The sequence below is a fragment of the Sporisorium graminicola genome, chromosome SGRAM_12, assembly GCF_005498985.1.
Source record: "Sporisorium graminicola strain CBS 10092 chromosome SGRAM_12, whole genome shotgun sequence".
NCBI lineage: Eukaryota > Fungi > Basidiomycota > Ustilaginomycetes > Ustilaginales > Ustilaginaceae > Sporisorium > Sporisorium graminicola.
In genome coordinates this window covers 1,428,729-1,441,953 of record NC_043722.1, presented here as the reverse complement: position 1 = coordinate 1,441,953, position 13,225 = coordinate 1,428,729, and the positions used below count along the sequence as shown (strand labels likewise).

At 55.8% G+C, this 13,225-nt stretch overlaps 6 protein-coding genes across 6 annotated transcripts; 3 read left to right on the top strand and 3 right to left on the bottom strand.

Moving 5' to 3' along the window:
* Positions 1-676: 676 nt before the first annotated feature.
* EX895_002050 (uncharacterized protein) lies at positions 677-1,828 on the bottom strand (the record flags this gene model as incomplete). Its single annotated transcript, XM_029882649.1, has 1 exon — positions 677-1,828. One exon carries the CDS (start codon positions 1,826-1,828, stop codon positions 677-679), a length of 1,152 nt encoding a protein of 383 aa, XP_029741504.1.
* A 701-nt stretch (positions 1,829-2,529) lies between these two features.
* On the top strand, positions 2,530-3,603 carry EX895_002049 (uncharacterized protein; the record flags this gene model as incomplete). Its single annotated transcript, XM_029882648.1, has 1 exon — positions 2,530-3,603. The coding sequence occupies one exon, from the start codon at positions 2,530-2,532 to the stop codon at positions 3,601-3,603; it is 1,074 nt and encodes a 357-aa protein (XP_029741503.1).
* Positions 3,604-3,702: 99 nt separating this feature from the next.
* EX895_002048 (uncharacterized protein) lies at positions 3,703-6,049 on the bottom strand (the record flags this gene model as incomplete). Its single annotated transcript, XM_029882647.1, has 2 exons — positions 3,703-5,910; positions 6,002-6,049. 2 exons carry the CDS (start codon positions 6,047-6,049, stop codon positions 3,703-3,705), a joined length of 2,256 nt encoding a protein of 751 aa, XP_029741502.1.
* A 267-nt stretch (positions 6,050-6,316) lies between these two features.
* On the top strand, positions 6,317-6,785 carry EX895_002047 (uncharacterized protein; the record flags this gene model as incomplete). Its single annotated transcript, XM_029882646.1, has 2 exons — positions 6,317-6,406; positions 6,483-6,785. The coding sequence occupies 2 exons, from the start codon at positions 6,317-6,319 to the stop codon at positions 6,783-6,785; spliced, it is 393 nt and encodes a 130-aa protein (XP_029741501.1).
* Positions 6,786-7,031: 246 nt separating this feature from the next.
* On the bottom strand, positions 7,032-8,585 carry EX895_002046 (uncharacterized protein; the record flags this gene model as incomplete). The annotated part of the gene is made up of 1 exon (XM_029882645.1): positions 7,032-8,585. One exon carries the CDS (start codon positions 8,583-8,585, stop codon positions 7,032-7,034), a length of 1,554 nt encoding a protein of 517 aa, XP_029741500.1.
* Positions 8,586-10,114: 1,529 nt separating this feature from the next.
* EX895_002045 (uncharacterized protein) lies at positions 10,115-12,874 on the top strand (the record flags this gene model as incomplete). The annotated part of the gene is made up of 1 exon (XM_029882644.1): positions 10,115-12,874. One exon carries the CDS (start codon positions 10,115-10,117, stop codon positions 12,872-12,874), a length of 2,760 nt encoding a protein of 919 aa, XP_029741499.1.
* Positions 12,875-13,225: the final 351 nt, after the last annotated feature.

Sequence of the window (13,225 nt, the reverse complement as noted above, 5' to 3'; positions counted from 1 at the left end):
ACCCTAACCCTAACCCTAACCCTAACCCTAACCCTAACCCTAACCCTAACCCTAACCCTAACCCTAACCCTAACCCTAACCCTAACCCTAACCCTAACCCTAACCCTAACCCTAACCCTAACCCTAACCCTAACCCTAACCCTAACCCTAACCCCTAACCCTAACTACACAGTCGAAAACGCCACGATCGCATCCACATACTGTCGACAGGACGGTGGAGTATGGAATCTCACCGCCTTGTGGTGCACTCCAAAACCTGGAACGAGCATAACGAATCTATGGGGCAAAGCCGTGGCTCACAAGCAAGCACGATGTTTCCACGTACTCGTCCATGATGCCGCCTGGCTTCGACCCTAACGGTGCCATATCCAACTCACCGCTTTCCATCAAGCTCCTTGCTCTCTCGGCCTGCTTTGCGACGCTGCTCATTTTTGCGGTCTCGGAGGGCTACTCACTCTGAAGCTGTTGGGGTTTTTTTTTCGTGGCCTGCTCCACCCAAATGCATGCAGCAAATGCGACTGTTGACAGGCAATCCAGCAAAGTCGCTGCGTTGGCCCTGCTCCCGTTCACTCGAGAGTGTCACGTTCCAAAGTGCCATGGTCCGCCGTATCTGTGTCACAAAGATGGTTTCCGAAGTGATGATGTATCTCGTTATCTAGATTGCACAAGAACTGCGTCAGCGACTAGGCGCAAATGATACTACCAGACCGTCCCAACAGAGCTTGATCGGCGGAATGTAGTGCGTAACCGATCGTGCAGAGGTGTGGTCTACAGGACTGTAGCGTTGCTTGAGCTGTATTGTCATGTTGTGCTCGTTGTCTTGCTCGTCCCAGATGTCTGCCCACCAACGCGACCCTCCGCCTTCGCCTATTGACTTCGTTGTGCGTGTCTTTCCTGCAAGTTGTGCGGCCAGCATGCCATCCCTCCATCTATCTACGAGCTCTTGCGTGGCGTAATGCTCTATGCGATGCGTAAAGTCGGTAAGAAGGCCGAGCGCCGGGGGTGGTTGAAATGACGCAAAGAAGGAAAGTGCTTGCGAAAATGAAAAGTGTGAGAGGTGCCGGTCCATCTTGAGAGCGTCCATGACGATGGCCTGACTGCCACGCATCAGCTCCAGGGTCTTGGTTGGAATCTCGTGACAATCGCTGATGTAGCTAAATGAGTCGATGCGGAATCCGAGGCACCAAAAGGGCGAACCTCGTCCCACATAGCCGTGCAGAACCGGCAAAGGGTGTACTTGGACCTCGCTACGACCTTGCGAGGCTGGGATGACAAAAGGCTTGTCCTGATCGATGATGTTCCAACGAAGAGTGGGAACGTCGCCGCCGCCTGTGGATTTGGACCGATCAACAAGGTAGGGGAACATGCCCTCGACAACGGCCATGCACTCTTGCGTGAGGTAGATGTCGACTTGACGCTGGATCACGCCGCCCATGGTCCATGCTCTGAGATCGTCCAAGCCGAGGATGGCATCTGCGTGGGCATGGGTGAGCAAGACAGCTCGAATCTCTCGAATGCCATTGCGGGGGAAATGAACGACGGCGTTCGAGTAGAAGGTCTTGCCACAGTCTATCAAGATGGTGCTGTTGTTCTGATCGCCAGCGCCACGTCCTACGACAGCAGCGGCCGTGCATCCTCTGCGATTCTTGCCGGTGGGATTGAGCGTGGCGTCCTTGCAAGCAGCACAGTTGCCAAAGTCGGGTTTGGTGACACAGTGGATCGCTGGGACTTGGCCGCTTGTGCCTGTGCCGAGGAGAAGCACCTTGTCGATCCACGAGGATGGTGGAAGCGGCCAATTTTGCTGCTCCGAGAACCCGTTTGCCGTCATGATGTTGCACGTTAGTCTGTAAGGAGTGTGTCAAACGACAGCAGCTGCGTGCACGATTAGAGCCTATCTGGATTAGCCCACAGGGTCTCGACAAAAGCTCGGAACTCGCACTGTTTAGAAGTGTTTGTGGAGGAGCGAACTCAGCGAATGCTCGGCGAGTAAGACTTGGCGAAAATCGCCGAAGTTGGTCATCAGCAACGTCTTTCACGGCTCGATCGCCTTGGCTTCGTCAGACGAATTCACCTCGCTTCTGTAAAGTGTTTGCGATTCATCTTCCATCCCGTCTACTTGGCACGCTGTACGTTCCCGTTCCCACACAGAAGATGACAGCACGCTTACGACTACTGCGCCAGAGCGCAGCAAGGTCATTGTCCACGCGGACCCGGATAATACCTGCAACAAGGCCTCACGCTGTGGCAGCATTGCCAAGCGGACATGTCGGCCCCCTCATCAACTTGTCCCGACGATACGCCGTGCCGACCAACATTCGCATCCCTGATCAGTCGGAGCTAGATGCCTCTATAAGCCGGATCCTGCCAGCTTCCCGCTACGAGAGCGATGCAGCAACATCGATCAACTACGAGCAGGCTTGCTCCCTCTTATCCAAGTTGTTGGTCCAACTCCGCACGACGGCAGACCTTCCATCGGTAGCGGATCGCCAAGCCTATCAAGCATCTGTCGACGCAGACATCATAACTACCATGAGAGAAGCCGGCTTTGGCGCCCAGGATCTTTCGCAATTCGCCACTTTGCTATTGTCTGCTTCTGCCGATCCACGTCGGCAGCCGCTAGCGTTCAGATTGTTCCAAGTGGCACACCAGGCCGGGTCAGACGATGCTGGCTACTTCTGGGCAAGCATGGTGCTGCAAAACACTGCACCTCCACCACCCTCGGGCGATGCGAACGGCAGAGTCCAGGAGGCTTTGACGCTCTATCAGCAACTCTCGGCGGCCGGCAATGCACGCGGCTCCCTAGGCGTAGCCAGGTTGCTTCTTCAACGGGTGCAGAGAGCGCAGGTCGAAAAGGCACAGCGGCCTGCACTGATCGAGCAAGCCGTCAAACTGTATACGCAGGCGGGCGAAAAGGGCCTCGCGGAAGCGTGGTATGATCTTGCGCTGCTGTTTCAAGAATCACGCTTCAACCCACCAGATCAGCAGCGTGCTCGCGATTATCTGCACAAGGGCGCCCAGCTGGGTCATTCGGGATGCCTCTTTGCGCTTGGCATGGATCACTTGCTCGACAACGAGACTGGCGACAAAGCAGAAGCATTCCGACTGTTCAAGCAAGCCGCCGAGCAAGGCGATGCGCAGAGCATGTTCCAAGTAGGCTCGTTCTACTTTTTGGATCGCGACAAGATGGCTCAGCATCCGGATGTCACGGCAGGTGACAAGACTATGAAACAGGCGCACAAGGACACATTCGGCGTCGAGGCCAATGACATTGAAGCTCGATTCTGGCTTGAAAAGTCGGCACAGTGCGACTATCCGCCCGGCATCTTGCAGCTTGCAACGTTGCTTGGTCAGCATCGTGCGCTTGATCCCAGCTTGCATCAAGTGCGTGGTCTTCGAAGCATCGACAAGGCTCAAGCCGATCAGCTGTCGTATGCACTGTTGGCAAAGCTTCTTGCCATCCTCAAGACGTCGGGCAACCTGCCTTCGCTGCCATCTCAAAAAGGCCAATGGTCCAACAGCCAGTTCAACGGCCTCATTCCTCAGGCACAAGCCATGTACGAAAAGCTCGAGAAGAAGATTGGCGATTCCAGCGACAAGGAATAGTCTCTAGTCGATTCGTAGCATAGCTCGATTATACATTACCATCTGCATACAAGATCGAATACTTGGACGTGGCTCGCATTGCGTCCTAGATGGAACAGCTCATGCACTGGTCTGTGCGAATTGCAGCGCTTGTGCCATGGTCTTGTCGAGTTTATCGTCCTGCTTTGCTAAAAGCGAAATGTTGTCGAGAGCGAGCTTGCGAAGTGCTCGCGGAAGTCTATTGAATGGACCTGGGCCTGAGACCTTCTTGGCCGGGTGGCGAATCCAGTAGAACGGCCCCAGCTTGTTGTATGAGAGCGCCGTGGGAGCTGAAGGTAGCAGAAGCAAAAAGTGGAGGAACTCAAGTTGGACCCCTGCAAATGCATGTCCGCTGGCCGACGACGAGGCCTCCCAAAGGCAGCGAGGTAGTGTCGACAGCAGGCTTTCGAGAATGTGTTCGCTTTCTGCCGTCGAGAAAGGCGTTTTTGCCCTGATCTTTGAAAGCAGGAAAGAACGTGCGAGGAATTCAAACAGTACAGGCTTGACTCGGTTCTGAGATCCTTGAGCATGATAGGTGGCCAGCAAGCTATCCAGGAGCGTTTCGTGTTCTGTCCCGAGCAGGAACCACAAGGTCGGAAGCAGAGCACGGAACGTCTCGGCATCGAGCACACTGGCAGCAGATGCACTGACAGATTCGAGCGAGACGGTCCCGCTCTCGGTAACGGGAGTCGAAAGCAGCTCGGCGATGAAAGCAGAGACGGCAGCGATCTGCACTTCGACGTTGAACTTCGACTTGACCTTCTGCGACTTCGCGTTGTTGAGCGCCAATAGTGCCGTAAGTTCAGCATAGGCAAGGTCCATCTTGACTACCGCTGACTTGGCCTTGGCCGAGAGACCGCTGGAGCCCATGTGGTGGCTGAAGGGGAAGTAGACTGAGACGTGACCCAGTGCATTTGCGAGGGATGTTCGCACTTGTGTGCTAGGGGAAGGCGAGCCTCGCCACAGTGCCAGAATGAGGCTGATGATTTCGAAGACGAGCTGCGCAGGCGTGGAAAGCCCAACATTCTGGCCGCGAGATTGCTGCGACAGGTCGAGGTCGGGCTGGAAAGCGGCCGGCGCGGCGTCCAGAAAGGATGCGAGCAGGACTGGATCCAGCAAAGAGTAAAGCGACAAGGCAGCAGATTGTGTGCACTTCCCAGAGGATGTCGCAGATGAATTCGAGCTAGGGTATGATTGCAAAGCGATGGCGGCTTGGAGAGAATCGAGGAGGTCGACACTGTTGAGTGACTTGCCCGCGGTGGAGTCCAAGTCCATCAAGGACGAGGCTGCCACATCAGACGCTGGCCAGTCAGCGTACGACGCTTGCCTACCGTATAGAGTAGGACTTTGTTGCGAGCTGCCGTCCTTTGATCGCGTGATTGAGACGTAACGTGACTGTGCAGAGCTCGAGTGGCGACCGAGGAGCCTCTGAAAGTATTCGAATTCGGCCGAAGAGGTAAAAGCAGAACGGAAAAACCATGTGGGGCAGCCGTGCTCGCTATCGCTATTCACGCCGGTTCCAGTCGTGGACGGAAGAGCGTGGGAGAGAAAAGATCGAAGCGATCTGAGGATCAAGAGCTTCGCGGCCGGTGCTAGGTCGGTGGCGGTGATGGAAGCAGCAGCGCTTGACCGCTGCGTGATGCCGAGGAGATTGAGATAGCAGTTCATAATTCGCTCGCCGTGAGGTTGATGCGCGGCGCTGCTTGGACCGGCAGTGTTTGAAGAAGCGGATCCGCCAGTTGTTGTCGAGATGGCGTTGGCCATTTTGTGAACAGCGGCCTCCCACCCTTTTGTTGCTACATCGGGCAGCACGAACAAGCAGACGTCTAGGATCCTGACGGCATCAAGACGCACTTCTGGATAAATGTGACTGAGAGCCGAAGTAGTAAAGAGGAGGAGGGTATTGTGATAAGGACCGAGCAACTGAGCGGGTACCTCTGGCAGCATCCACGCCAACAAGGCATGCAATTGCTTGCGGACGGAGGCATCGTCGTCGCCAATGCAGCGAGAAAGTTCCGGGATGAGCGAGGCTGCATCGGTCAGCATCAAGCTTGGATGCAGCGTGAGGATTTCCTTGATGCCTCCGACAGCATCTCGTCGTACACCTGCCGAGTAGTGACGGAGCTGAAGGGCGAGATCGGCGATGGTGAGGTTACGAGAGTTGACAAGCTTGCCTGACTTGTCGACATTGATCGACTGCTGAGGTAGAGCAATGGTCTTGGCTCTGAACGAGACGTCGGTAGCATTGTTAGCGGCTTGCTTTCCCTTTCCTAACTTGAGTTTGGTTTTCTTTGAGAGATAGCGGGACAGACAAGAGCGCGAGATCAAGATGTCAGTAAGTTGATACATTTCTTGTGCCGAGCCGAGAAAGCTAGCTTACCTGGAAGTCGGCCTTCTTCTCCTTCTGCCGTTTTGATACTTTCGGCATGGTTGGCCGTGATGTGCGAGGGCGGTGGAGATACGGGGTTGAGGATGGTGTTGATGAGCTGCGAGAACAAGGTTTCGGAAGATGTTTTCTCTTTCGATGTTTCCAAAAAATTTGGGCTCGATTGCACAGTCAGACATTTGTCCGAGTTCCGAGAAGGATTGGTTGAGGCTTTGCGTGTGGAGAACACGAAGAATCGCTTTGCTAATGCTATTGCCCTCCGCTTCACCATGCTCGTCACCGTCACCCCGGAGTAACATCGAATGCACTATGCCACCAGCAAAGAAGCTAACGCAGGCGCAAAGGGAGATCCTGGCCCTGTATCGAAGGGGTCTGCGTATGATCAAGACAAAGGAGCAGGTATGTAGAGTCGATCCCGCTTCTGTCCTTGTTGCGATGCTAACCCGCCTGTCCCTCTCGCCGCCGCACTCGACAGGAACACCGCAGAGACTTTACCATCTACTTGCGCTACTTTTTCAAGCACCCTTCATGGGGAGGCGGTCTACGTAGAAGAGACTTTTCGCAGATCGAGTACCTGCAGCGAAAGACAGCAAGGCTGCTCGAAACGACGTTTGAACCCAAGTCGGTCAAGCACATCAAACTTCCCAAGGACATCGAGAAAGACATGCAAGAACTTGGCCAGGCACATTGGAGGCGGGCATTTCGGCATGCTAGCTCAACAGCAGCTTCTTCATCCACCCCTTCCTCATCAACAATACCCTCTTCAGATTCAAAGTGATGCAGCTTGCACAGCTCACAAGACTGGCAGGAGCAAATTTGGAGCAAATCTCATGCTCGTGCGATGTCTTCACGCCCGATTGCAACACAGATCGATACTCAACTACAGCATTAGCAAGTGGTGACAACATGCTTCACTCGAGCGCTACAATTGTAAGTATTGAAGCAGGAGAAAGTATACAGATGAATGCGGCTTCAGGCTCGACCGCAGATCAGAATGAGACTGCCGTCTAGTAAGCGAGCGTTCTCAGGCGAGCACCTCTTCGGTCTCCTCGATGATGTCCTCGATCCACTCTTGCACCTCTTCGGTCGCCTCCTCGGCAAGCTTCTTGGCGTGGTCGACGCTCTGGCCAACTTGCTCGCGGCCAAGGTCTGCGCGCAGCTGCTCGAGATCGCGGCGAGCACGTCCACGCCATGCTTTCCACTCCTCGAGGATGCGCTGGTACAGCTCGCGCTCGGCCGAAGCCAAGTTGGACTCCTCGGCGGCATCCTCCTCTTCGAACTGCTTCGAGTATTCTCGCAAGTTCTTGCGAACCTTCTTCTGGTCCTCCTTGGTGAGCAGCGTGCGAGGTCGTGGGCGCCACAGGATCTGCTTGAAGCGGTCCTGGATGTGCTTTTGCAGCTCTTGGCCCTTGAAGTCCCAAATTGCGAAACCGTTTTCGAGCGAATGGCGCCAGACGGATGCCGAGGTGGCAACGTAGCGTCCCGAAGGGTCCCACTCGAGGTCGGTGATGCCGTAGTGCTCGCCTGTGCCGATCAGCTTGACGTCGTCAGCCGGATCGGCCGAAGGGTTGCCCTGTCGCACCTCGTGCATGAAGTCGACGTCGTACCACTCCAGATCGAACTTTTGCGAGCTGCCGAGCGTAGCCGCAACGATGTGACGGCCGCGCGGCGACCAGAAGAGCGTGTTGACCGTCTTGTTGTCGAGCGCCTTGAGCAAACGGAAGTCGCCCTTGGGGTGCAGGTGGTAAAAGTTGAGCTGCGTCTTAATCGTGATACCCGGTGCCGGTGTGCCGAGCTGCGGGTCGTTGCTCGAGATGAATGCAAAGTGGGTTCCATGCGGCTCCCAGGCAAAAGCGGTGACCGCGTCCTTGAGCTCGACAACCTCGACGGGGAACTCCTTCTCCCGCACGCGGAAGATCTCCAGGTTGCAGAACATGGACTTTTTGGTTTTGGTGTGACGGTCGACCTTGACGCAAAGGTAGTCGCCCTGCGGGTGCCAGTGAAGCTTGCAGTCCGAGACGTTGAAGAGGTTCTTGGATCGCAGGATGGTTCTTGATGGCACGGCCATGACGGTGACACGGGCGGGCTGGTTGGCCACCTCAGGCTGCCAGTAGACAATCATGTTGTCCCTAGCCTTCTTGTTTGGCTTGCCAGCCTCGGCGAGCTCGCGGTCCCTGTCGCCCATGGGGCACCACTCAAAGTCGACGACGCCCTCGATCTTGATGGATTTCTTGTCGAGCAGGCCCATGGAGGGAGTCTCGTAGACGCTGATGGCCTGGCCCGGGTTGAGACGCGCGCAGTACTTGTCGTCGGGGCTCCACTTGAGGAAAGGCCAGGAGAAGCCCTTGAGCTGGCCAGGCTGACCGCTCTCATCCTGAGGGACGGGGAAGGTACGCAAGAGGTGGCCGGTTCGGACCTCCCACACGGCGATACGGTTGCCCTCGTCTTCAGGACCAAAGAACTGCGGGCCGATGGGAGCGTTGTCGGGTACCTGGATGGGCTCGTGAGACCAAGTGACCATGAAACGCTCGCTGGGAGAAAAGTCGACCAGACGAGCACCGGGGTGAGGGAAACGCATGAAACGCTCGCACGAGGGACCGCCCCAGATCTGGATACCTTGACGGTGGAAGGTGGTGAGGAAGGTGCCGAGAGGCGACCACTGAACGTAGCTCTCTGTCCAGCGAGGGCGGCTGTGTTCGACCTGGGGATCCGAGGAGCGGTTGTGCCAGGCGATTTCGACGTCGTCTCCACGGCAGATGACGAGCTGGTCGCGACCGGAAGGGTCTGCCAACCAGGAGCGGAGGTGCTCGCGCGGCTTGAACTCCTCTTCGGCGGGCTCTGTGTACGTCTCGGAGAGGCTGGCGAACTTCTCGACATCGGTGAAGCGGTGGACGGAGAAGCGGTGTTTCTTGTCAAAGGAGTAGCCGTCCATCTGTCGGATGGCCTGCGCGGCGTCTTCAGCGGAAGCCATCTCGACAAACAGGTATCCTTTGGATTCGCCGTTGTCGGCGTACGGGATGTGCATGCCCTCGACAGCGATGTCGATGCCGGCGTGGGTCTTGAAGCGTTTCTGGATTGTCTCGAAGAGCTTCTGCTGACGCGACTCGGTGATGACGGGGACACCCTCGATGACAATGACATCGTCGAGACCCTCGTCAAATTTGACCGAGTACTTTTGCTCAATGTCGGAAAAGTCGATGTCGGCATCGTCGATGAAGTCAAGCTCATCGACGCCGTTTGTGATGTCGTCTACGCTGGGCATGTTGGGCGAACAGGATGCTGGAAGAAAGAGTCGCGAGTGTAGAATGCAAGTGCGATTGCGCTAAAAAGACCAACCTCGTTCGCGGCCGTACGAGGGATGATAAGGTCTGCGAACCGGGAGCGGTTGACGGCGAAGGCTGAATGGGAAGAGCCGGCCGTTGTGTACGAGATGAGTAGAGATGGGTCTATACGACCTTTTTGTGTTAGAGAGGTTGAGGGTAGAGACAAGATGATCGCCACAGGCTGCGAGCTGATTGAGTGTGTGCTGCGTTGCAGTTCAAGAGCGCTCGCTCTGTTCTGAGTGAGTGTCACGAGAGGCCGAGTTGCGAGAGGCTCGATGCTCTTTGTGCTGTCTCGCAGTTGCACTTGAATTTTTTCTTCCTTTGCTCTTCTCTGCCTCATTCCCTCTCTCTCTCTCTCTCTCTTTGAATTCGAGGTTTCTTCTTTTTCTTCTCGTCCTTCTGGATTTTCTATTCGCTGTGAGTGAAATGAATTTGGACGCGCCCCAACTGCACCTACAAACCACGACACACAGCGAGAGGGAAAGAGAGCGAGCACGCGCTCAGCAGGACTGGCTTGGAGCTGCATCTCTCGTGCGACTCGAACTCATCCAGGGTCCTCACAATTATCAACGCTCCTGTGGCTACTCAAAGCTGCATGTGGGCGAAAATTTTGGAAATTTCAGAAGTTGACTCTGGGGGGGAAAAAAGTTGAGAGTGACAGAGACAGAGCTGTCTGCCGGCAGAAGAGCTCTCGCTCGGCTCTCCCGCTGATAGCGCGGTTGCTTGCTCGCCAACCTCCATCTCCTTGATCCATCCCATCCACACATCGTCCGCGCAGCTCACGATGGGTAAGAAGCAGCAGAAGAAGACGGCCAAGGGTCGTCTCGACAAGTTCTACTGGCTTGCCAAGGAACAGGGCTACCGTTCGCGTGCCGCCTTCAAGCTCGTCCAACTCAACAAAAAGTACAACTTCCTCGAAAAGGCACGATGCTGTATCGATCTCTGTGCCGCTCCAGGTGGTTGGCTCCAAGTCGCCAGCAAGTTCATGCCCGCCAACTCGCTCATCGTCGGTGTTGATCTCGTCCCCATCAAACCCATCCCAAGAACCATCACTTTTGCCGAAGACATCAATTCGTACAAGTGCAGAGACCAGCTTCGCCAGATCCTCAAAGACTGGAAGGCTGATATCGTCATCCATGACGGTGCGCCCAATGTCGGTACCGCTTGGGTACAAGATGCCTACGCTCAATCCGAGCTCACCCTCCAGTCGCTCCGTCTCGCCGTCGAGTTCCTCAACGCAGGCGGTACATTCGTCACCAAGGTCTTCCGTTCCAAAGACTACAACAACCTGCTGTGGGTTTTCAACCAGCTCTTCAAGAAGGTCGAGGCAACCAAGCCCTCGTCATCACGTAACGTCTCGGCAGAGATCTTCGTCGTCTGCCAAGGCTACAAGAACCCTGCTCGTATCGACCCAAAGTTCCTCGACCCTCGCCATGTTTTCAAGGAGCTCGACCCCGCTGCTCTGGCCACGGACGACCAGCAAGCCGGCGTACCTCTCAGTCTCAAAGGTACATCAGCCGGTAACGCACACGCCAACGTCTTTGAACCCAAAAAGGTCCGCAGGAACCGTGAAGGTTATGCCGATGGAGATTATACCCTCTTCCACTCCCTCGACGCCATGGATTTCATCAAAGGTCAGGACGTCATTGGCATGCTCGGCTCGTACAACGAGATCTCGTTCAAATCGGACGAGAGCAAGAAGCTGCTCGACCTCGCCGATACCACCGACGAGATGCGCGAGAACTGCTCTGATCTCAAAGTACTCGGCAAGAAGGACTTCCGCAATCTCATGAACTGGCGCAAAGAGGTGCGTCTCGCACTCGGCCTCGACGTGCCCAAGTCCAAACACAAGGATCTCGCAGAGCAGACCGAGACCGTCGAAGTAGAAGAGATGGACGAAGATGACCAGATCGATGACGAGCTCGTAAGGCTCAACGAAGAGGCAGCCAGGAAAGCACGCAAGGAGAGACGTCGCAAGAACGAGCTTCGTCAGAAGAAAATCCTCAAGATGCAGCTGCAGATGACCACGCCCATGGATATCGGCATGGATGTCATGGACGACCAACTCGGCTCTGGCAACGGCGACATGTTTGAGATCGGCTCCGGAGAAAGAGTTTCCAAGAAGGCGCTTATCGAACAAGCCGACGTCTCGGATGACGAGAGCGAGACCATTGTCAGTTCGCACGGCACCGACGACGACGACCCCGAAACACGCGCCAGACGTCTGGATGCCGAGATGGATGCTCTCTACGACGAGTACAAGCAGAAGCAGTCGGACCGCGACGCCAAGTTCCGTGCCAGGGAAGCACGCCTCAAAGACGCCAAGAACGACTCGTGGCACGGCATCAAGGACGATGAGGAAGAGGACGAGGACGACGAAGCCAACATGAGCGACGAGAGCGAGGGTGGCTACGACCTCGTCCAAAAGCGAAAGGAGCAGGAAGAAACCTTTGACACGGACGACGAGGAGGACGAGGAAGACGAACGCCTTGAGCGACAAGCAACACAACAGTCCAAGAAAAGGAAGCGTGACCTTGTCAGCGCCGCATCCGATTCGCTCGAGACGACCGCCAAGCCATTGAAACGCTCGCTCGTCAACACCCTCGTCAGCGACGCTGCCGTCAGCGCAGAGCAGAGCCGTGAAGCATCTATCTGGTTCGACAATCCTCTCTTCAAGGAGCTCGAGCTCCAAGGCGTAGAAGAGCAAGACGAGGAGGATGAGGATGAGGACGCCTGGGAAGAGGAGGACGAGGAGGAGGACGACGAGGGGGAAGAGAACGAAGAAGAGGACGAAGAGGACGCGGACGAGGACGAAGACGACGACTTTGAGGTGGTCCCGCAAGACCAAGAGGAGGATGCCATCCCGGACGAAGAGTGGGACCTGGACGGCGAGGACGTGGAAGCAGGCAAGCAGAAGCGCATCAAGGATCACGGTCTCGCTACCGCCGAAGCTGTCGCCCTCGCCCAAGCGCTCGTCAACCGTCAGATCACAAAGGAGGACCTCATGGACCAAGGATTCTCCAAGCACAACTTTGTTGACAAGGACGGCCTGCCCACCTGGTTCCTCGACGACGAGCAAAAGCACTACAAGGCCAACATCCCCATCACCAAGGAAGCCGTGCAAGCGCTGCGCGAACGTCAACGGGCTCTCGACGCTCGACCCATTAAGAAGGTCGCCGAGGCCAAGGCGCGAAAGAAGATGCGCACTCTCCGTCGTCTCGAAAAGGCTCAACAGAAGGCCGAGACGATCAACGAGAACGAGGACATCTCGGAAAAGGAGAAATCCAACACGATCAACAAGCTGCTCGCCAAGTCAGTCAAGGGCGGTCAGAAGAAGAAGGAGGTGCAGCTCGTCGTCGCCAAGGGCGTCAACCGTGGTCTCAAGGGTCGACCAAAGGGCACCAAGGGTCGTTACAAGATGGTCGATCCACGCATGAAGAAGGAGCTCCGCGCCAACAAGCGCAAAGCCAAACGCGATGGAAAGAAGATTGGCTCGTCCAATTCCAAGCCTCGTGTTCCCAAGGGCTATGGTCCTCGCAACTGAGCTCGCCTCGCCACGCTATTTCGGTTGCTTCCAGCATGCATGTACACAATTCCGTTATCAATGCATTCGTATTCGTGTGGAGACTACTTTCGCGTGCTAGAGAGGTCGTGTGGCTTTCGACTGCGCCAACCGCAAAGGGGCGAATCTTCTGTGAGATCTTTGGCTCCAGCGGTGCACGAGTTTTTCCTTATTCACGTCTTTGTTCAACGCTCGGGACAGCCGAGTTTGGGTTGAGATTCGATTTCGTCCGAGTTGGTCTCTAGTCGATCTTCTTCGTAGCTCTCCTGTCAGCACTACCACGACTGTCAAACACCACAACAGCACAGACATCGCGAGCTCAGTCGCTATCGT